The sequence below is a fragment of the Bos taurus genome, chromosome 26 (assembly GCF_002263795.3).
Source record: "Bos taurus isolate L1 Dominette 01449 registration number 42190680 breed Hereford chromosome 26, ARS-UCD2.0, whole genome shotgun sequence".
Taxonomy (NCBI): Eukaryota; Metazoa; Chordata; class Mammalia; order Artiodactyla; family Bovidae; genus Bos; species Bos taurus.
Window position 1 is genome coordinate 34,614,039 of NC_037353.1, and position 21,350 is coordinate 34,635,388.

A 21,350-nucleotide genomic window follows, 5' to 3' on the forward strand; every position below is an offset into this window, starting at 1 on the left:
AGTATAATTTCATTAAGTATAACAAAGTGTAAGTAAGTGAAACTTGGTTTAACTTTTCATTATGGTACTACCAGCTGTTTACTTTTATTTTCATTATACAGCTTTCTGTGAAAGATGAGGCAAAAAGAAAGACTTTTAAGGCTACCATGTTTCTAACCTTTTCCACAGAAGAAAAGTGAAAGTGAAAGCCACTCAGTCATGTCTGATTCTTTGCAACCCCATGGACTATACATATAGTCCATGGAAGTCTCCTGGCCAGAGTACTGGAGTTGTAGCCTTTCCCTTCTCCAGAGGATGGATCTTCCCAACCCAGGGATCGAACCCAGGTCTCCCACAATGCAGACAGATTATTTACCAGCTGAGCAACAAGGGAAGCCCAAGAATACTGGAGGGGGTAGCCTATCCCTTCTCCAGTAGATCTTCCTGACCCAGGAATTGAACTGGGGTCTCCTTCATTGCAGGCGATTCTTTACCAGCTGAGCTACCAGGGGAAAAAAAAAAAAAAAGGCAGCTCAAAAAGATAAAGAGCGGCTGAGCTACCAGTCTAGAATATGCACTTTGCTGATCCAAGCATCACAGTACATTAAAAAAGAAAAAAAAAGGAAAGGAAAGGCTTGGGGAAACTAGCTAACCAGATAAAATCTGAAGTAAGAGAGTCAGCCTTCAGTATAGTTTATAAAATACTAAGAACAGAACTACATTGAACTATCAGCTTAAAAGGGCTTCCCAGCTGGCACTAGTGGTTAAGAATTTGCTTGCCAATGCAGGAGATCTAAGAGACGCAGATTCGATCTCTGTGTCAGGAAGATCCCCTGGAGGAGCAAAGGGCAACCCACTCCAGTATTCTTGCCTCAAGAATCCCATGGACAGAGGAGGCTGGTGGGCTACACTCTACGGAGTCACAAAGGGTGGGACACAACTGAAGCAACTTAGCATGCACGTATGCTTAAGCTGTAAAACCTTCTAAGGCCAGATACAAACGTTTAGGTATATACTGCTTCTTCTGAAACAATCTATTTGACTGCCAAACAAACTGTCTTTCCTTCTCAGATATCTATTATAGATAGAATACTGCCACACATATCATATAAAAATATTAATTTACATAAAACAGAAAGATAAGGCTAGGATTCCCATAAGAGAGAATGCTTCACATACCAAGCAATCTTCTGCATTTAAAGTATGATTTAATTTACAGAACTTCGATTTATATACAAATTTTCAGGAATGTATTTAAGAACAGACTTCTAAGATTTTTGTCTTTTTACCTGTTTAATTGTGTTCATATGCTGCTTCTCTGTTTCTGTTCTTTTTTTAAGTTCTTCTCTTAAATTGTCTTTTTCTGAACAAATGTCTAAGATGAGTTCCTGATGCTTCTTATTTTCTTTAATTAACCTAAATATAAAAAGGCCAGTATAAGTAAAACATAATTTAAAATGTGAAAAATAATCTGTTTGCAGACTGAGGTGGAGATACTTATGATTAATAAACTAATATTTCCAAGAAGTTCTTTGGTAATGATATATTTCTTGGACTCCAAAATCACTGCAGATGGTGACTACGGCCAAGAAATTTAAAAGACCCTTGTTCCTTGGAAGAAAAGCTATGACCAACCTAAACAGCCTATTAAAAAGCAGAGATATCACTTTGCCAACAAAGGTCCATATAGTCAAAGCTATGGTTTTTCCAGTAGTTATATATGGATGTGAGAGTTGGAGCATAAAGAAGGCTGAGCACCAAAAAATTGATGCTTTCAAACTGTGCTGCTGGAGAAGACTCTTGACAATCCCTTGGAGAGCAAGGAGATTAAACCAATCAATCCTAAAGGAAATCAACCCTGAATATTCATTGGAAGGACTGATGCTGAAGATCCAATACTATGGCCACCTGATGTGAACAGTCGGCTCATCAGAAAAGACCCTGATGCTAGGGAAGACTGAGGACAGGAGGAGAAGGGGGCGACAGAGGATGAGATGGTTGGATGGCATCATCAACTCAACGGACATGAGTTTGAGCAAGCTTCAGGAGCTGGTGATGGACAGGGAAGCCTGGTGCTCTGCAGTCCATGGGGTTGCAAAAAGTCAGACACGACTGAGTGACTGAACAACATATTATACTTTACAAAACATTCTCTGGCAAACAGGCTATTACCCTTTTCCTAGAAATCTGTATGTTTCAAATTAAGTGAAATATAAGCAGATAAAGAATACCACACTCTTTTATGTCTAAAGGCACACGAATTATGTGCTCCATCCCTTCAAAACTGGAGTCCCTTCAAATCAGTCAGGGTCAATCAGGTACAATGTTTCCCCTCCAAGCAGGTGTCTGGAGACAGGCACTTTTGGAAGTCACTACGTGGAAAGCATTGCTACAGCCTTTCTATGGGTAGAGGCAGGGTTGCTGCTAAACATTCTACAATGCAGGACAGCCCACCACCAACAAAAAACCATCTGCCCCCATATGTCAATAATGCTGAGACGGAAAAATTTCGCTTTAGATTTTAATGACATTCTAATTCTTGGGCTTCCCTGGTGGCTTAGAGGGTAAAGCATCTGCCTGCAATGCGGGAGGCCAGGGTTTGATCCCTGAGTTGGGAAGATCCTCCCCTGGAGAAGGCAATGGCACCTCACTCCAGTACTTTCGCCTGGAAAATCCAATGGACGGAGGAACCTGGGAGGCTGCAGTCCATCAGGTTGCAAACAGTAGGACACGACTGAATTAGATACCATCAGGAGAAGGAAATAGCAACCCACTCCTGTGTTCTTGCTTGGAGAATCCCAGGGACAGAGGAGCCTGGTGGGCTTCCATCTATGGGGTTGCACAAGAGTCGGACACGACTGACACGACTTAGCAGCAGCAGCAGCAGATATTAAATTAGAATAGAATTAGAAATCTAATGATATTCTAACTTAATATCTATGATATTCTAATTTAATATTTAATGGTATTCTAATTACAGAAGTAGTCAATGTAAAGTAATAAAGTGTGAGCAGAAATTTCATTTTGAGTTATCTAAAAAATATAAATAAAACCTTAAAAATTACCAATAAAAGTACTTAAAACTATAAAATAAGATACCTAAGAGGGTTAACAGCTAATATTTTAGGATTACTAACAACAGCAACAGCTATTATTTAACATTTATTGCACAATTACTATTTCCTAAGTGTAGCTTTAAATGTATTATTTAATTTTCAGGTCTATAAATTAATAAGTCTATAAAATCATTATTTTATGCTTTATGAATTTGAAAAACACACCAAAAATGAAGCCTACAACTTATTCCAGGTCATATACTTAGTAAGTGGAGAAGGAAATGGCAACCCACTCCTGTGTTCTTGCCTGGAGAATCCCAGGGACAGAGGAGCCTGGTGGGCTACAATCTATGGGGTTGCAAAGAGCTGGACATGACTGAGCAACTAACACATATAGTAAGTGGGTGAAGATTAGATTTGGACCCAGGTCTAATTCCTTGCCATCTTCTACTTTGAAGATCCCTCAATTACTCAACAAATGTTGACTGAGTACCTACTATGTACATATACTAGTAGTCTACATTTCGGGGGTATGTCAGTGAACTATCCCTGCACTCGTGATGCTCACATTCTAAGAGAGAAATTAAACAATAAATAGATATATAATGAAATGCCAAGTTGTGATTAAGTTCTATTAAGAAAACTAAAAAACTGGCAAGAGGACAGGGAAAATGAGTTAAACTATGACTATACTTACGGAGAAGGCAATGGCACCCCACTCTAGTACTCTTGCCTGGAAAATCCATGGACGGAGAAGCCTGGTAGACTGCAGTCCATGGGGTCGCTAAGAGTTGGACAGGACTGAGCGACTTCACTTTCACTTTTCACTTTCATGCATTGGAGAAGAAATGGCAACCCACTCCAGTGTTCTTGCCTGGAGAGTCCCAGGGACGGGGAAGCCTGGTGGGCTGCCGTCTATGGGGTCGCACAGAGTCGGACACAACTGAAGTGACTTAGCAGCAGCAGCAGCATGACTATACTTGAGGTAATCAGGACAGACCTCTCTCATAGTACAGGAATGCAGTGAGGAGGAACGTTGTGAAAATGTTTGGGAATAGAAAACTGTGTAGCATACAAGCTTCTTCAAGCCTTTTATGGCACAGTGATTTAACTCAGAGTATATGACAAAGATGAACACTCAATTTGTTGCAGAAAACAACTAGAAGCACAAGAATCCTGACTATAGTTCATAAAGTAAACAATTTAGGGAGAGAGAAGTGAAGAACAGCAAGCCCTGAAATTATTATTCTTATATGCCAAGTGCACATCCTATACACAAATAATTGCTCCTAATTAAAAATCTGGTTGGGACATTGGATAATAATATGACGGATGTATTAAACAAAGACATTTGCAAATAGATGCATTCATGAAAATTTAAGCCAAAGCAACTAAAAGGTAGTTTTCTTTACAGGAAATTGAATGAAGGTAAAAGAAAAAAAGACAAGTTATTTTAGAGCTAACCTGAATCATAAAGCATTTTATTTGAAATCTAAAATATTACATGCATAATAAAAATAACTTGGGATTTAAAGTAATAATATTTTAACCCTTTAATGTCTTCAAAACAATCCTATCAGGTAAGTATTGTCCCCTTCATACAGATGAAAAATCTTTGTCTCAGAGAGGTTGACTTAACTAAGCAAACAAAGCTTGCAACTGGCAGTGGGAACCTTCCAACTGTGCTTATTGACCCCGTCTACCACGCTGCCTCTGTCCCGACATGATAGAGCACAAAAGAGGAATTAACTTTCTACTGTATTCCTAATGTTTTTAGCTAAATTTAATAACATGTAACCTGTTCATTTCTGATAAGCACATTTAAAAAATTCACTTAAGCCAGACTAAATGGGTTCAGATTTTAACTTTGTCATTTAGTAACTTGTGACCCAGAGCAAGTTAGTTACTTAACTTCTCTGTGCTTCAAGTTACCTTATCTGTAAGATGGGAATAATAACTGTTCATACTGCATAGAGTTGTTTTGTGAGGATTCCATGCATTAATACATGGAAAGTGCCAGGCACACTAAGTCTTCTGGCTATTATTATCAAATCTATAACATCTTATAATTTACAAGAGAAATATGAAAGTGGTCAAGACTCAAAATCTAAGGAAAGTAGAAAGAAGTATCAGGAATAATCTCAAAGGGAAACTTTAAAAGATTAAAGTATAAATCAGATCAGATCAGATCAGTCACTCAGTCTTGTCCCACTCTTTCCAACCCCATGAATTGCAGCACCCCAGGCCTCTCTGTCTATCACCAACTCCCGGAGTTCACTCAGACTCACGTCCATTGAGTCAGTGATGCCATCCAGCCATCTCATCCTCTGTCATCCCCTTCTCCTCCTGCCCCCAATCCCTCCCAGCATCAGAGTCTTCTCCAATGAGTCAACTCTTCGCATGAGGTGGCTAAAGTACTGGAGTTTCAGCTTTAGCATCATTCCTTCCAAGGAACACCCAGGACTGATCTGCTTTAGAATGGACTGGTTGGGTCTCCTTGCAGTCCAAGGGACTCTCGAGTCTTCTCCAACACCACAGTTCAAAAGCATCAATTCTTCGGCGCTCAGCCTTCTTCACAGTCCAACTCTCACATCCATACGTGACCACAGGAAAAACCATAGCCTTGACTAGACGGACCTTTGTTGGCAAAGTAATGTCTCTGCTTTTGAATATGCTATCTAGGTTGGTCTTAACTTTCCTTCCAAGGAGTAAGCGCCTTTTAATTTCACGGCTGCAGTCACCATCTGCAGTGATTTTGGAGCCCAGAAAAATAAAGTCTGACACTATTTCCACTGTTTCCCCATCTATTTCCCATGAAGTAATGGGACCGGATGCCATGATCTTCATTTTCTGAATGTTGAGCTTTAGGCCAACTTTTTCACTCTCCACTTTCACCAAAAGGCTTTTTAGTTCCTCTTCATTTTCTGCCGTAAGGGTGGTGTCATCTGCATATTTGAGGTTATTGATATTTCTCCCAGCAATCTTGATTCCAGCTTGTGTTTCTTCCAGCCCAGCATTTTGAGAGAGTCAGTTCCTAGGCAGGTTGATAGAGAGTCTAAGGGTCCCCAAGGAGAGAGGGGTCTGGAATTCTCAAGGAGGAAGAAAGGACAAACTTTTTTTCTTTCTCCGCATTCCTTAGGATTATATAACAATAATGTATCCTGCCTAAGGACAGTCTTTGGATTCAATCTTCTGTTATCTTAAAATGTTAATTATGGGAGTAGACCTGGTCTTTACAAGGATGTATCTTGCCTGAGGACAGTGTTATCTTAAAATGTAAATTATGGGAGTAGGTCTGATGAGGTCTTTACAACCTCCAGACATTCTTTGGATTATATAACCTCATTGTTAACACTAGCAAGCGGGTACTCTTTCTGCCCCCTTCTGATGCCTTTGTCAGAAGCTTTCTCTATCTCCTTTATACTTTAATAAAACTTTATTACACAAAAGCTCTGAGCGATCAAGCCTCGTCTCTGGCCCCGGATTGAATTCTTCTCCTCCAGGGGCCAAGAATCCTGGTATATTCACGTGATTCAACAACAACCTTTCAGTTTCTCATGATGTACTCTGCACATAAGTTAAATAAACAGGGTGACAATATACAGCCTTGACGAACTCCTTTTCTTATTTGGAACCAGTCTGTTGATCCATGTCCAGTTCTAACTGTTGCTTCCTGACGGGCACACAGGTTTATCAAGAGGCAGGTCAGGTGGTCTGGTATTCCATCTCTTTCAGAATTTTCCAGTTTATTGTGATCCACAGAGTCAAAGGCTTTGGCGTAGTCAATAAAACAGAAATAGATGTTTTTCTGGAACTCTCTTGCTTTTTCCATGATCCAGCGGATGTTGGCAATTTGATCTCTGGTTCCTCTGCCTTTTCTAAAACCAGCTTGAACATCAGGAAGTTCACGGTTCACGTATTGCTGAAGCCCGGCTTGGAGAATTTTGAGCATTACTTTACTAGTGTGTGAGATGAGTGCAATTGTGTGGTAGTTTGAGCATTCTTTGGCATTGCCTTTCTTTGGGATTGGAATGAAAACTGACCTTTTCCAGTCCTGTGGCCACTGCTGAGTTTTCCAAATGTGCTGGCATATTGAGTGCAGCACTTTCACAGCATCATCTTTCAGGATCTGGAATAGCTCAAATGGAATTCTATCACCTCCACTAGCTTTGTTCGTAGTGATGCTTTCTAAGGCCCACTTGACTTCACATTCCAGGATGTCTGGCTCTAAGTCAGTGATCATACCATCATGATTATCTCTGTCATGAAGCTCTTTTTTGTACAGTTCTTCTGTGTATTCTTGCCACCTCTTCTTAATATCTTCTGCTTCTGTTAGGTCCATACCATTTCTGTCCTTTATTGAGCCCATCTTTACATGAAATGTTCCTCTGGTATCTCTGATTTTCTTGAAGAGATCTCTAGTCTTTCCCATTCTGTTTTTTTCCCCTATTTCTTTGCATTGATCGCTGAAGAAGGCTTTCTTATCTCTTCTTGCTATTCTTTGGAACTCTGCATTCAGATGTTTATATCTTTCCTTTTCTCCTTTGCTTTTCGCTTCTCTTCTTTCCACAGCTATTTGTAAGGCCTCCCCAGACAGCCATTTTGCTTTTTGGCATTTCTTTTCCATGGGGATGGTCTTGAACCCTGTCTCCTGTACAATGTCACGAACCTCAATCCATAGTTCATCAGGCACTCTGTCTATCAGATCTAGTGCCTTAAATCTATTTCTCACTTCCACTGTATAATCATAAGGGATTTGATTTAGGTCATACCTGAATGGTCTAGTGGTTTTCCCTACTTTCTTCAATTTCAGTCTGAATTTGGCAATAAGGAGTTCATGGTCTGAGCCACAGTCAGCTCCTGGTCTTGTTTTTGCTGACTGTATAGAGCTTCTCCATCTTTGGCTGCAAAGAATATAATCAGTTTGATTTCGGTGTTGACCATCTGGTGATGTCCATGTATAGAGTCTTCTCTTGTGTTGTTGGAAGAGGGTGTTTGTTATGACCAGTGCATTTTCTTGGCAAAACTCTAATAGTCCTTGCCCTGCTTTATTCCATATTCCAAGGCCAAATTTGCCTGTTACTCCAAGTGTTTCTCGGAGAAGGCAATGGCACCCCACTCCAGTACTCTTGCCTGGAAAATCCCATGGACGGAGGAGCCTGGTGGGCTGCAGTCTTTGGGGTCGCTAAGAGTCGGACACGACTGAGCAACTTCACTTTCACTTTTCACTTTCATGCATTGGAAAAGGAAATGGCAACCCATTCCAGTATTCTTGCCTGGAGAATCCCAGGGACGCGGGAGCCTGGTGGGCTGCCGTCTATGGGGTCGCACAGAGTCGGACGTGACTGAAGCGACACAGCAGCAGCAGCAGCCAGGTGTTTCTAGACTTCCTACTTTTGCATTCCAGTCCCCTATAATGAAAAGGACATCTTTTTGGGGTGTTAGTTCTAAAAGGTCTTGTAGGTCTTCATAGAACCATTCAACTTCAGCTTCTGGAAATAAGGAAGTTACCCAGAAAAGCAAGAATGGCAGAAAAACTGATGATTCAAGTATAAAATCATTGTTTTTTCCATAACAGCAGCATTCCAGTAAAGTTATTAGCAGCAGTAGCTGCCATTAGTTTTTAGGCAGTATTAAGAAAGTATCAAGAGATATCTGGAGTCTCAACAGATATTTGTACACTCATTTTCACAGCAGCATTATTCAAGACGGTCAAAAGGTAGAAGCAACCCAAATGTCCACTGACGGATGGAAGATAAACAATATACAACATACATACAGTGGACTATTATTCACCCTAAAAAGGAAAGAAACTCTAACACATGCTACAGTTGGGATGAACCTTGAGGACATTCGCTAAGTGAAACAAGCCAGTCACAAAAAGGCAAATACTGTACAATTTCATTTACACGAAGTATCTAGAGCAGTCAAACTCTTAGAAAGCACGACAGAATGGTGGTTACCAGCGACTAGGGTGGGGGAATAGGGAGTTGTTTGATGGATATAGAGCTTCAAATCCATGAAAAGCTACAGTGCTGGCTGTACACTCTGTGAATATACTTAATACTACCAAACTGCACATTTAAAAATGGTTAAGGTGGCAAATTTTATGCTATGTGTATTTTATCACAATTTAAAAATAAAAAATAGGAAAAAAAGGCTTTGGATACTGGGATTAAAATTCATTGGACAAACCAATTTCCTCCTCCCCTTTCTCTACACACACCCCTCCCATTCTAAAAAACTTTTTTAAAGTATCACTTTTTAAAAAAGAAATCAGTCTATATTAATGAAGGCTAGCAAGTTTCATTTTCCTTTATAAGGGTTATAAGAGTATATTAAATATATGCATCACTGACACATATAAATATAAAATGAAAACACAGGGTGATATAACACTAGGAAAAGATAAAATGAAATTTAAACTGTTGTTAAAATAGAAATTAACTCCACAAATTGAAGAGAAGGCAAAAATTAACTATGTTATTATTTACTGAATGATAATATACCAATTCTTCTGTTCTCTAAATTTTAATTTTTTTAACCAATAAATTTACAGCGGGGATTTTAAGAAAAAATTTTTAATTTCACAACTTCTCATTCCTTTTGAATTTATCTTAGTTCTGACAATGTAATGCTTTACATTCTTTTAAAAATGAAAAAATTGAGCTGTCTTTACAAACATTTCTAGATCTTTAATGAACTTACACTTTAATACAACATTTATTCTTTTAAACTTAACATATTAAGACTTCTATCTAAAACAAATTTTGAATCATATTCAAAACAGTGCCTTTATAAACATTTCTATATATGCTAACATATTTAACATAGGTATATTATATATAACACTCTTAAAAACACTATTTACCTACTATTTCTAAAATAATGAAAATATCACATCCTAAAAAAAAGTTATGTATTAACTAAGCAAACTTGACATTTGCTCAATAACTTAACTACTTATGTGCATGGCTCTACTGCGGAAATAAAAGTAAATAAAATGATACTTTAAAGAATTTAATCTTTAATCCCCATGTAAAAAATGACTTGAAAGAATAAAAAACTTACTTTTTTATGGTGTGTTCCTGCTGCAAATACTTATCTTGCACACACTTTTCAAACATAATTAATGCATTTTCTCCCTTATTCATTCCATTTGGTACTCGGTGTTCTTTTGCAAACTCAGTAGATAAGAGCTCAGATTCTATTTCTTCCAACAAATCCTCTGATGTTGAAACATTCTTTATTTTTGAAATAAGTTTCTTGGTGCAGTCTGTATCATAAGGACTTTCTGAGTAAGTCTTTTGATTACCTGCTGCTGTAAATGTAGATGACCTTAATTCCGCCAATATTTGTGTGACTGTTTGTTCTGCTTCACTTGTTTTCAAAACTTGCTTTGTAAAATCTCCACCAGGAAAACTAGCTATTTGTTCAGAACTTTCTGGGCCTGTGTCTGTTTTAGCACAGGAATCCTTACCCCCACCATGATCTGGAATATAATTTTCCTGTGTTTCAGTTTGATTATTGTGTTCATTAGGCTGACATAAAGTTTTATCCAAGTTTAATGACAACAGTTTGGACTCATTTTCTAAGCTGCTGCTTTCATCACCAGAAGAAGAGTTGCATGAGCCTTCCTTTGTTTCCGACGTTTTCTCAATATTTTGATCAGAGGAAATGGAGGCTATGTGCTCTGTCTCCGACATGCTGACTGGCACCGATTCACTGTGTACGTCTTCAAATCTGCTCCTGATCTTCGTCTTACATCTAAGAAAGTCAAAACACACATTTTTAAAAAGTTTTTTTTAAACCAAGACCCCATATATAGTTGCATGCATTTCATGATGTAGAAAAACTAAGGCTACACATTTTACCAGTAAAAGTTCGTTCACTCTCTTCTCCTTCGATCCAGTCCTACCGCTTCACTTCAGCGGCAGTTTGGCCCCATGATACTGGGTACACAATGATACTAACAATGAGATTAGTGCCCCAGAATTGTTTATTAATAGAATTCCTTTAGCTCCATAAGGGGAAGAAAAGACTATGTAAAGAACTTAAAACAAACTATTGCAGAAATCAGATAGCAATGAAAACAATGGGCAAGAAATTACAAATCAAGGTAATAAAACAATGTACATTAACAATGCTATTTACTGCCAAAGGAAAACTAGACAATAAAACACAGCTGCCTACAGCCCAGACACCTATAACTGAGCTGAAAGAAGTCAAGGTGTAAAGGATTCCTGGCAGGAATTCATGTTTCTCCCTGGGATAAAGAAGTATCATAGTGATTTCCAAACATTCTCATCAAGAACACACAATGCTCAGCACAACTCAGATGGACCCCATTTGCATTGCTTCGCTCATAAAAGGAACATTTACAAACCTAATTCAACAATGTTAGAATATATTTTTTAAGCTGTTTATGAGGGTTACTAAGCTAGCTATTTTCTGAAAAATTAGTCAACTTCAAAAATTATCCTGAGACAAAAAAACATAGAACATTCCAACAATCTTAATGAAGAATTCTAAGAAAGGAAAAGAAGACCAGCTTGCCTGTTAAATATCCTGGCATCAACTAATTAGACATTGGCCCTAATACTATAAATTACCTACTTGTACAACGTATTTCCAAACAACCAAACAAATTATCATTATTATCTTGCTGTGTGTATGTTACAACTAAGACAAAGTCCACACTAGCAATAAAAGTTTGGTTTAGGCAATAACAATAAATGCAGTAAGTTAATAAAAACCCTTATGAGTAAGGTGTATTCCAAATCAAGGACAAAGTAAAATAATTCTCAAACAGGGACCTTAGCCACTATGTGGCTTCCTCATTTGGAAGGAAGCCACTACCTTCCTCAAAATAACTAATTTTAAGATACAACTTATGAATGTATTGCTGCTGAATTTGAAATCTTAATTTGGAAATCAATCTAAAAAGTGCTTTCAAACATCATAACTAGTCATAACTAGTCAATGTTATGTGATATCTACTGAAGTCGAGTTCAGAGCTGACCAAATGTAATGGACAGAAGATAAAGAATCTATTTGAAAGAGAACGAGTCTGTGACTCTCCAGCATAGACTGACCAAGTCAGAAGAAACTTTCATTTGACGACTCTATGGCGCTTGTCTGTGTGCTGTGCTTTGTCGACAGAAAAGCATCACACAAACAATGGTTATCTTCTTACCCAGCTTTCACGTTCCCCAGGGTTCAGTCCACAGCTTTATTTTCCCTGCTAGAACTCCTCCAGTGTGATCACTGAAGCCACAAGCTCATGGTTGACGCGCACTTGGTTTCACCCTGTGCTCCTGAGTTACAGATAACAAATTACCTCTTTGTTTTCACTCTACTTCTACATCTGTAATAATCTCACACGAATAGTGGCATTTCCAGTGGCTCAATTCAAAAAATGGCTAAATCCAGAATCACAACAATAGCTTCTAAGGTTGAGAACCCCTCATCCTTCATTTCTGCCAATGCTATCGTTTTTCTTCGTCATGACTCTTTCTTTCCTTTAGCCTCATATTCTTCTACTGATTTCATGTTTCCTGCAATTACACCCTCATTTCTGCTGTCACTGTCCCCTTCCTGCAACTCAACCCAGGCCTGATAACTTCCTATCTGAACACTTGAACTGTTGGTTTCTCAATCTCACTCCATCCTCCCTCCAGCTCTCCTTCCTGAAACTTCAAGTCAAGGAGCAAGGAGGCTAATATTAGGGCAGATGACCTGAGACGGCACCAGGTAAGTGTCATCCAATCCAGAGAAGGCGGTAAGTGTACACTACATTGGCTCTGCCACAGAGGCACAGGAGCTGCCCTGCAAAGTGAATCCTCGGTGGCACAAGGGTCAAGGGAGTTACAGAACTGCCCCTTCTCCCCAAAACACCACACACACCACCTCCAGGGAGATCACATCAAATACAACCAGATGAATCAGAGTAAAGGCAGAGCTACTGCTTCCCTCTTTCAAGTTTCAGATAGTGAGAACTCTGCCTCCACTGGCTGGTATTCCCCCAACTCTGAAAGGGCCAGTTAAGAGGAAGGAGAGGGGACAAATTTTAGAGCCAAATTACATCTCTTCTTTAATCTGAGCAGCTGGGAACTAACAGTTTCAACATTTCTTCATAGAGAAGAAAGAGTTTATGATTAACATGTTTTTGTTGTCTGCTTTTGTAAGCAAGTGAAACCAGTCGTAATTCCTGGAATAAGTTTTTTCTAGTAATCAAAAGTGGCAGAAGAGTTTTGACACCAAACCAAGACATTATTAAAGGACTGTACCTCAGAGGCAAGTGGAGGGGATGTGGACATTTCATGTTTATACTTCAGAGTTGCGACTGTACTATTTTCTCAATCTTATCTCTCAACACAATCTTAAAATCCTAGTATTTCTCTATCGTACCTTACCAGCCCTTGACCAGATGATTCTAGATTCCTCCAAACAATGTGCACGTTAACGTCTCCATGGCTTTGCTCTCATCTAGACCAGTGGCCCTTCAGTCTAGTGGCAGTGGTTTAGCCCCTAAGTTGTGTCCACTTCTTGTGACCCATGGACTGTAGCCCACCAAGCTCCTTTGTCCATGGGGTTCTCCAGGCAAGAATTCTAGAGCCGGTTGCTACTTCCTTCTCCAGGGGATCTTCCCCACCCAGGGATTGAACCACTTCTGCTGCATTGCAGGAGGATTTTTTACTGCTGAGCTACCAAGGAAGGCCCTCCCTTCAGTCTATCCAGAGCCTAATTATACTTAAAGGACAGACTCTAAGGTCATGTCGCCTCCAAATTTTCCTAATGGCAAGCACAAAAAAAACCCTCTCATGTAAATGAAAACATACTGTACTTACACTCATCAGGTACACAATCATAGCCTTCCTTGTGGCATTTCTCAACAGCCTTTTAAAAGATTTCCGTACTCGCAAGGAAGAGGAACCTCACTCTGAACTGAATCAAACTTCTTAAATCCCAAGCAATGAAACAGTAATAGTAAAAAGATAAACAAATCCAACAAATATATTCTCTACTACACTTAGAGTCATTCTTGCAAATGCTATTCAATGGTTCTCAGTGAGGGTGGGGCTGAGTTTACACAATGAACTGGGGGTGCTGAAGACATTTAGAGGGTGGAAACCTGGCTGTAAGAAGACTTGCTATGTGCAAGACAGCACAGAACAACAAAAATGTCTCATTCTGCCGGCTCTTCATCTAGGTAATAAATGAACAAACACACACCTGTTGCTATAAATACCTCAGCTTAGATTCTGTTTTACATATCAAACCTCTGCAAATTAAAGGCTGTAGCTCAGATGATAAAGAATCTGCCTCTGATGCAGGAGACCTGGGTTCAATCCCTGGGTCAGGAAGATCCCCTGGAGAAGGAAATAGCAACCCATTCCAATATTCTTGCCTGGAGAATTCCATGGACAGAGGAGCCTGGCAGGCTACAATACTTGGGGTCACAAAGAGTCACACACGACTAAGCGACTATCACAAACACAGTTCAACATCAAAAGGCAAGTACTTTCTATATTGTTTCTCAGTAATATGTCCATAATCTTTGGAAAAAGTATCCATATAAACTGGCATCTGATAACCACTTAGTCTGCAAACTCAGTTTTCAGATGTTCAAATGAATACTGATCGGGGCAAAAGGAAAGGCGTTAAAGAAGATTTGTGTGTCTATATGTAAAAAGCCATCGCCAAGAGTAAGTAAGTACACAAGAACGCTGCAGGGAGGGGCCGCCATCATGTGCTTGACTGTCTGCAGCTAAGCAGGGGAAACAGTCAGCTGAGTCCTCCTGTGGGCCTCCAGCTGGCAATGCTGATGCAGGCCCATTTGGCTGCTGTACAAATTTTTTCTTGGGGGTGGGGGTAAAGGAGTAGATGTCATTAAAGCTACCAATGATGGAATAGCCTAGGCGTATATTAAAGGGGTAGGATGCAAAACTATACATTTGTATATAAGATTGCTTTAGTTAAGAAGTGCTTGTATAAATCAAATTCACACTCATATACAGACATAGTGACTATAATTACTAATTACAATCTCTTTTGCTGAGGTAAGAAAAAACACAGGTTACTTGACTTTTTAGCAATTCTTACTCATTAGGGGAAGACACTATATTTAAATTTAGCGAAGTCACAAAATTCCTCTTAATTCAAGGACTTTTTTTCCCACCAGGGTTGTTTCTGTTTCTGACACAGTACTACAGGACCAATTCGCACTTCAAAACTGTTTCAGCAGAGTGAGAAGTGGTTTCGCTCTTACTGGAGCTCATCAGCTGTAGGCAACTGGTCAAGAAACACTCTTCACTTGCCTTAAAGCCAACCATTATTCACCATAGATTTTATTCTTAACCGGCAACTGTACAAAATCATTCCTATATAAGAACCTTATAAACAAAAACTCTGTTTTTAACAACTTTTAATACTATTTCTTGTTTGCCAGTAATTAGTAGTATAAACAAACAACAAAAGAAAAAAGCTTACTCAATAAATGCAAATACAAACTAATCCAAATCCACAGACATTTGGTACTAGATTATCAAACATACAAACCTCATACAAAACTGCCAAACCAGAAATACATTTCTAAACTAGATATTAATTCATTTATTCACCACATATGTATTGAATATGAATTATGTTCAGCACTGTCTTACCTGTTGAGAACAAAGCAGTGAATAAAACAGATATCTTTCTGGAGTTTACTTTCTGGTGTAATGAACCAACACACAAAATCTGTGTTAAATCTTTTACTCTTTGTTTACAGTATTGTAACTGGAAGGTCAGCATTCCATGAGACGCTATATAAGAAACATATGAGTGTTTAACTCCAACAGAAACATGTGACTCAGTTCGGCATAAATGTTATCTATAACAAACTACAAATTTTAAACTTACAAATTGTACCATTTGAGTCTCAAATAATACCAGCTGTAGCTTCTCAAGTAATGTACATCAAGATAAGCAAGTTGAGCTTGTGATGGCACTCCTGTTCTTCAATATAATAGTTTACTGTCCTTTGAAAAAAAAAGTAAGTACATCCAAAGGTCTTTTACACATTCCTCAAATACACTTTGAAAACAGAATAAACAAAATGATAACTTATCTTTCCGACCAGTTCTAATAATGTTCTAATAAAACAATTAAAATCAGAAGCAACCAAAATCATCATCCTCAGTCCAACATAAACTGATCACAACCCCCAAGTGTCTGACTTTTGATAGATATGAACTACAAAATATAAATACTTTCCTGGATAAAGTTTTAAAACACAGAATAATGAACAGAAAAGAACCCATACCAGAGACATAAAACTTTGTTTCCCGTAATGAAAATATCTGACACTGAAGTTTATACAAGGCGAACCTAATTCTACTCTTAAAAGATTAAAACCTGAGCTTGTTATTTCAAAGAACTCTAGACTAGTTCTATCAAAAGGAAGATTTATTTGTAAAGTAGTCACACTGTAAATGAGCTTTTTGGTAAAATTCAACTTTAATATACTGCGTTTCCTTGTGAAACACATTACTAGCTCTTTGTCCATTAGTTTAAAAAGTGTATCATATGAGGCCAAGGTCAATTATCCCTGTAGGGCTTTGTTTAGCTTTGCACCCATGGGTCAGGGCATTCAGAATTTCACAGTATGTATACTATAACACACACAGAAAAAGATGGTGAAAAGACTCAGGGCAATAGATGCAGCAGGACACTCACCCCCACAAACAGTACGAAAACCTGTGATACGATAACAAGAGAAATTACGGTCTGTCAAGACTCCAGGAAAAAGCAGCAAAGTAGCTACATCATATATCACATTACAAGTTATATGTCATATTAAAAGTTTGGTATTTTAGATCCATGGTATTTTATATATGTCTTATAGTAACTTTTAAATCAGAAAAGTTATTAGCATAGAAATCTCATCTAGAAGCTCCTTGTATAGACCTCACCAAAAAAAGTTCAATGACTCTAAGAAAACACGAAAAGTATTTTCAGCTAATTTCCCCCCCAAAAAACCTAAAAAGTAAAAAATAAAAAACAAAAAAACAGGGGGGCAGGGTTGACCTACAGTTTCCTTTTCAAAATGGGACTAGCTAATAACCTAAAAAAAATTTTAAAAAGATAAGTTTTAAGTCTGCCTTATATTAAGAAGTTCTGGTTAATGTTTATATTTTGAAGCCACCTTTGGCCTGGGCTTGGTTAATTTGGTACAATGCAATTTACCAAAAAATTAAATTATTAGCTATGACATGATCATCTCTGAAGCAGGTGAATAATTCGTGTTTCTTAATGACAGGCAACTGTACTCACAATCCAACTGACACTTTGCTGGGTTTGATTTCTACTTTCTGTCTTTGCCCCTTCACACCAGTACTTCTTTTGTTTACTTCTTAGCCCAAATAGATTTTTAAAATCTCAGTAGCTGAGAAATAAAGTTGAAAGGTGGCTTCTGAAATAATAAAATTACAGGGTTACTCGCAAATTTAAGTTATCTATGCTCCCATCCTAAAGGAAATCAGTCCTGAATATTCATCGGAAGGACTGATGCTGAAGCTGAAATTCCAATACTTTGGCCACCAGATGCAAAGAACTGACTCATGTGCAAAGACCCTGATGCTGGGAAAGATTGAAGGTGGGAGGAGAAGGGGATGACAGAGGACAAGATGGTTGGATGACATCACCGACTCAATGGACGTGAGTCTGAGTAAGCTCTGGTAGTCAGTGATGGACAGGGAAGCCTGGAGTGCTGCAGTTCATGGGGTCGCAAGAAGTCAGACACGACTGAGCGACTGAACTGAACTAATGCTCCCAAGGTTGCCCCGAAATGACACTGAACATAATATTCCCAACACAGTAAGCCCAGTGACATGTTTATAAGAAATTCAAGAATCAGCTTTAATTATTTAAAACTAGAGATAAGAGGTAAAAAAACAAATCTAAACTTTGTGAAAGAAACGTAACTTCAGGTTAAGGAGTCTTTAACATGAACTGTTAAGATGAATTTGAAAAACTAGTACAGATTATTAGTCATTCTTCAAAGGAAAAAATGATTTTTCTTAATCTCTAAATAAAGGCTGCATCAACCTATCACCTCTCCTAAACAGCAGACTTCCAGGAAGTTAGCATGTATTTGTAAATAGATGGTTTTAAATAGAATATACTAAGCAATCCTCATTAGCTATGCTGTCACTGAATAGCATCAAAGAACTACTCTTTAGTTTACGGTTGAAGGGACTAAAAGGTTAAAGGTCGGTTACTGTGCTCCACCACTGCTTTCTCGTTAGCAATAAACAAGACTCTGAAATACCAATGATACTCTTATGGAATCTCCACTCTCTATGGAATCAGTGGAGTGAATCAGTGAGATTTTTAAAGGAACCTCCGAATTTATATGCAGGTATTTTGAATAAGAAAAGGTCTTAAAAAGAATAAAACCAATATAATTGTAAGCCAGGCATTTCCAGGTAGAATCTTTAGTGATTATACATGCCCGCCTATTACAATGTAACAAGGGGTTTTAATTCTTTATGCTGCAAAGTTTGTGAATCACTCAGTATCTTCCACTGAATTTAAAATAATAGGAAAGGACCAAAAAGGAAGGAAAAAAAGAGAAGAAAAACAAAGCCAATCTTCACTGTTTTCTATTTGTACAATGATGGATAAGGAATTTGAAAGTAGCTGAATAGAAAAGATACACAAGCGGATGGTCGGTTTTACTATTAACATCTCTCACACCTTAATCTTTCCCACACTCTGCAAATATGAAGGTGTAGTTAGCAGTCCGGAAGGCTACACCCACAAGCATACCTAAACACTTACAGTTTTTTGGTGTGTTTTTTTGTTTGTTTTTGAGCGACTGCCAGCATACCTCTTGAAACACTATCACTGATTTGCCACATATTGTCCTCAGAAAAACTCCCAACCTATCATTTTAGAAGAAATTTAAAAAGGTAGGCATGAAAGGTAGATTACACAGGTACACACAGAGAAAGCTGCCAAACGCCTGGGGCTGCCCGGCATTACTATACTACATAACTCTCGGAGGTAACAAGATCATCAAATCGAAGATAACCCAGATGTTTCAAATCCAGGCCTCTTTCCTCTAAGCAAAATCAAGATGTAAAAATTAGCTAAAGTTCTTCCATTGTTAACAGGCGATGAATAATTATACCTGCACTGTTCCCCAAGATTGCTACGAGGGGACATGTAGAAGGGGGTTTACCATTTTACAGGTTTGACAGACACATAAATTTGAAATCTGATCCTTAGCAACCAAGATTTATCAAATGCCTTGATGTCCTTGGCGGGGGCGGGGGGGGAGGCAATATAAATACCAAGAACGATTTCGCTCATAACCACGATCCCAAAGAATCGTCTCTAAAATTGCTTAAAATCATAGTAATGGAAGTGTTTGGAAAAGGGTTTAAAGTCACTACAGTAAACACGAAACACGAACACAGTCAACTTGGAGAGGAAAGGAGAAACAGACGCTGAGTCCATGAGGGGTGGCCGTGCAGGTGGGGCTTAGCTGTTGTACACACGGGGAGACCCGGCCAGCGGCCTAAGTTCTGCCGCTCTCTACGGACCTCTCAGGAGGCGCGGCCCCCACGAGCCCCCGCGACCCCTCGCCGCCTCCGGCCCCGGCGGCCCGGGACTGACGGCCGGGAGGCAGAAAGAGGAGGGAACTCCTTCCCCCAGCGCTCGCCTAACTCCCTCGAGAAGCCAGGCTAGGGAGCCGCCCCGGGACGTGCAGGATGGCGCAGGAGGTGGGAAGCCCGCCGCGCCGCCACCGCGACTCCCCGGTCCTCCCCGGGCGCCCCTCTAGGGTACTTACCCCACTGATCCGAGCTTCAGGCCACACCCCTAAAGAAGCCGCTGGAACTACCGCTCAGGAATCAACTTCTCCATAGAGGGGCCCCGCAGACCTGGAAGTGCGGGGGCGGTGGGGAGAGCGGTGGGAACAGAGCCAAAAGCACGCTCCCTCAGCCGCGGCTGCCCCAAGCCCCCGCGGAGCTGACACATCAACAAAGATGGCGGCGACGCCGAAGCCGGCCAGGCTACAGCTGAGGGGGCGGGGCTCCTCAGAGGAGCCAATCAACGAGGCGAAGGCGTCGTGACGCAACGCACCTTGGGCCTGGGGAACCTGTCTGCAGTGGGCGGGGCCGACGATCCTCTGTCTCCAGCTCGGCCAGCGTCCTTCCCGGGCACTTCGTCTTCGGAACTCGCCACCCCTTGGCCATTCTGGCGAGCCAGCTGTCCTGCCTCGCTAGTCCGGCCCTACCTCTCACGCCCCTCCCCGATCCAAGTAGGTTATTGCTTCCTGTAGGACGCGCTCCTTGGAGCTGATCCCTCTGCACCCTTTGGCCCCTACTCATTTTACTCAGGGACATAAAGAGAATTTGAAATTGTGACCTCCCAGCTCTGATGCGTTAGTCTTGCACCTGACGTGGGCGGAGTCAGCAGGAGCTGCCTACCTGCCCCTCAGACAGTTCATCTCTGGGAGAGGCCCTGGGGGTTTCCATAACACCGCATTCATGCCTACCGCTTGGCACCTACTGCCATTGTTTAATAATAAACTGTTGGTGCGTTCCTCTCTAGTACCCGACTGTGAGCCTTGAGCACGGGAAGTGTCATCACCCTAGCACGCAAAGTGGGGTTTGGCACGCCAGTGCTGCTCAATAATTAGCTATATATATGTCTATATATATATAGTGTACTGGGCGGGGGAAACGTATACTGAATACAGTTGCATAATCACGTCCGGAGAAGGTGAGCAGTTTCAGTCTGGAGGTTTTGCAAACCTACTCTGCCCAGTTTAGTGCTGCTCTTTGATTTAAGGCTTCTTACTGCACAACTCATGACTGAAAGAACAAAACCCCCAAAACAAAAAGTCTCACTTGAAAAACATTCAACACTGTGTAACTCTATTCCTCTTTCCAACAGGAAATGGCACCTCCCTCCTTAAATGAAGATATTAGTTAAAACACATTATGCAGTTAAAGTGTGACAGTAAAGAAATGACTTTTAAGCAATAAATTTACCAAACATTCCTGTTGTTTAGTCACTCAGTCGCGTCAGACTCTGAGATCCCATGGACTGCAGCCCAAGCCCAGCAGGCTTCTCTGTCCATGGGATTTCCCAGCAAGAATACTGGAGTGTTTCACCAAGCATTCCTTTTGAGATGTTATTCCGAGGGGAAAAATATAAAAGAAACTTTAAGCTTTTTCAGTATGCTTATTGGCAGTAATATTGACACTGTTATTTCTGAACTATATTAGTATTAAACATGTATGTAATCCTTGGAAT

At 39.9% G+C, this 21,350-nt stretch overlaps 1 protein-coding gene across 4 annotated transcripts in view; it reads right to left on the bottom strand.

Moving 5' to 3' along the window:
- CCDC186 (coiled-coil domain containing 186) overlaps positions 1-20,477 on the bottom strand; it is a 46,705-nt gene extending 26,228 nt beyond the window's left edge. The window contains exons 1-3 of one of the 4 annotated variants that reach the window (XM_059882052.1): positions 20,172-20,477; positions 10,107-10,802; positions 1,269-1,395 (exon numbers count right to left, since the gene is read on the bottom strand). In XM_059882052.1, coding sequence (XP_059738035.1) covers positions 1,269-1,395; positions 10,107-10,802; positions 20,172-20,434 — 1,086 coding nt within the window. In that variant the 5' untranslated portion in view covers positions 20,435-20,477. Of the gene's footprint in view, positions 1-1,268; positions 1,396-10,106; positions 10,803-12,231; positions 15,261-19,878; positions 20,071-20,171 lie in introns of those variants that run through there. The other 3 variants (XM_059882053.1, XM_024986117.2, XM_024986118.2) reach the window with 3 other exon arrangements.
- Between the last annotated feature and the right edge of the window lie 873 nt (positions 20,478-21,350).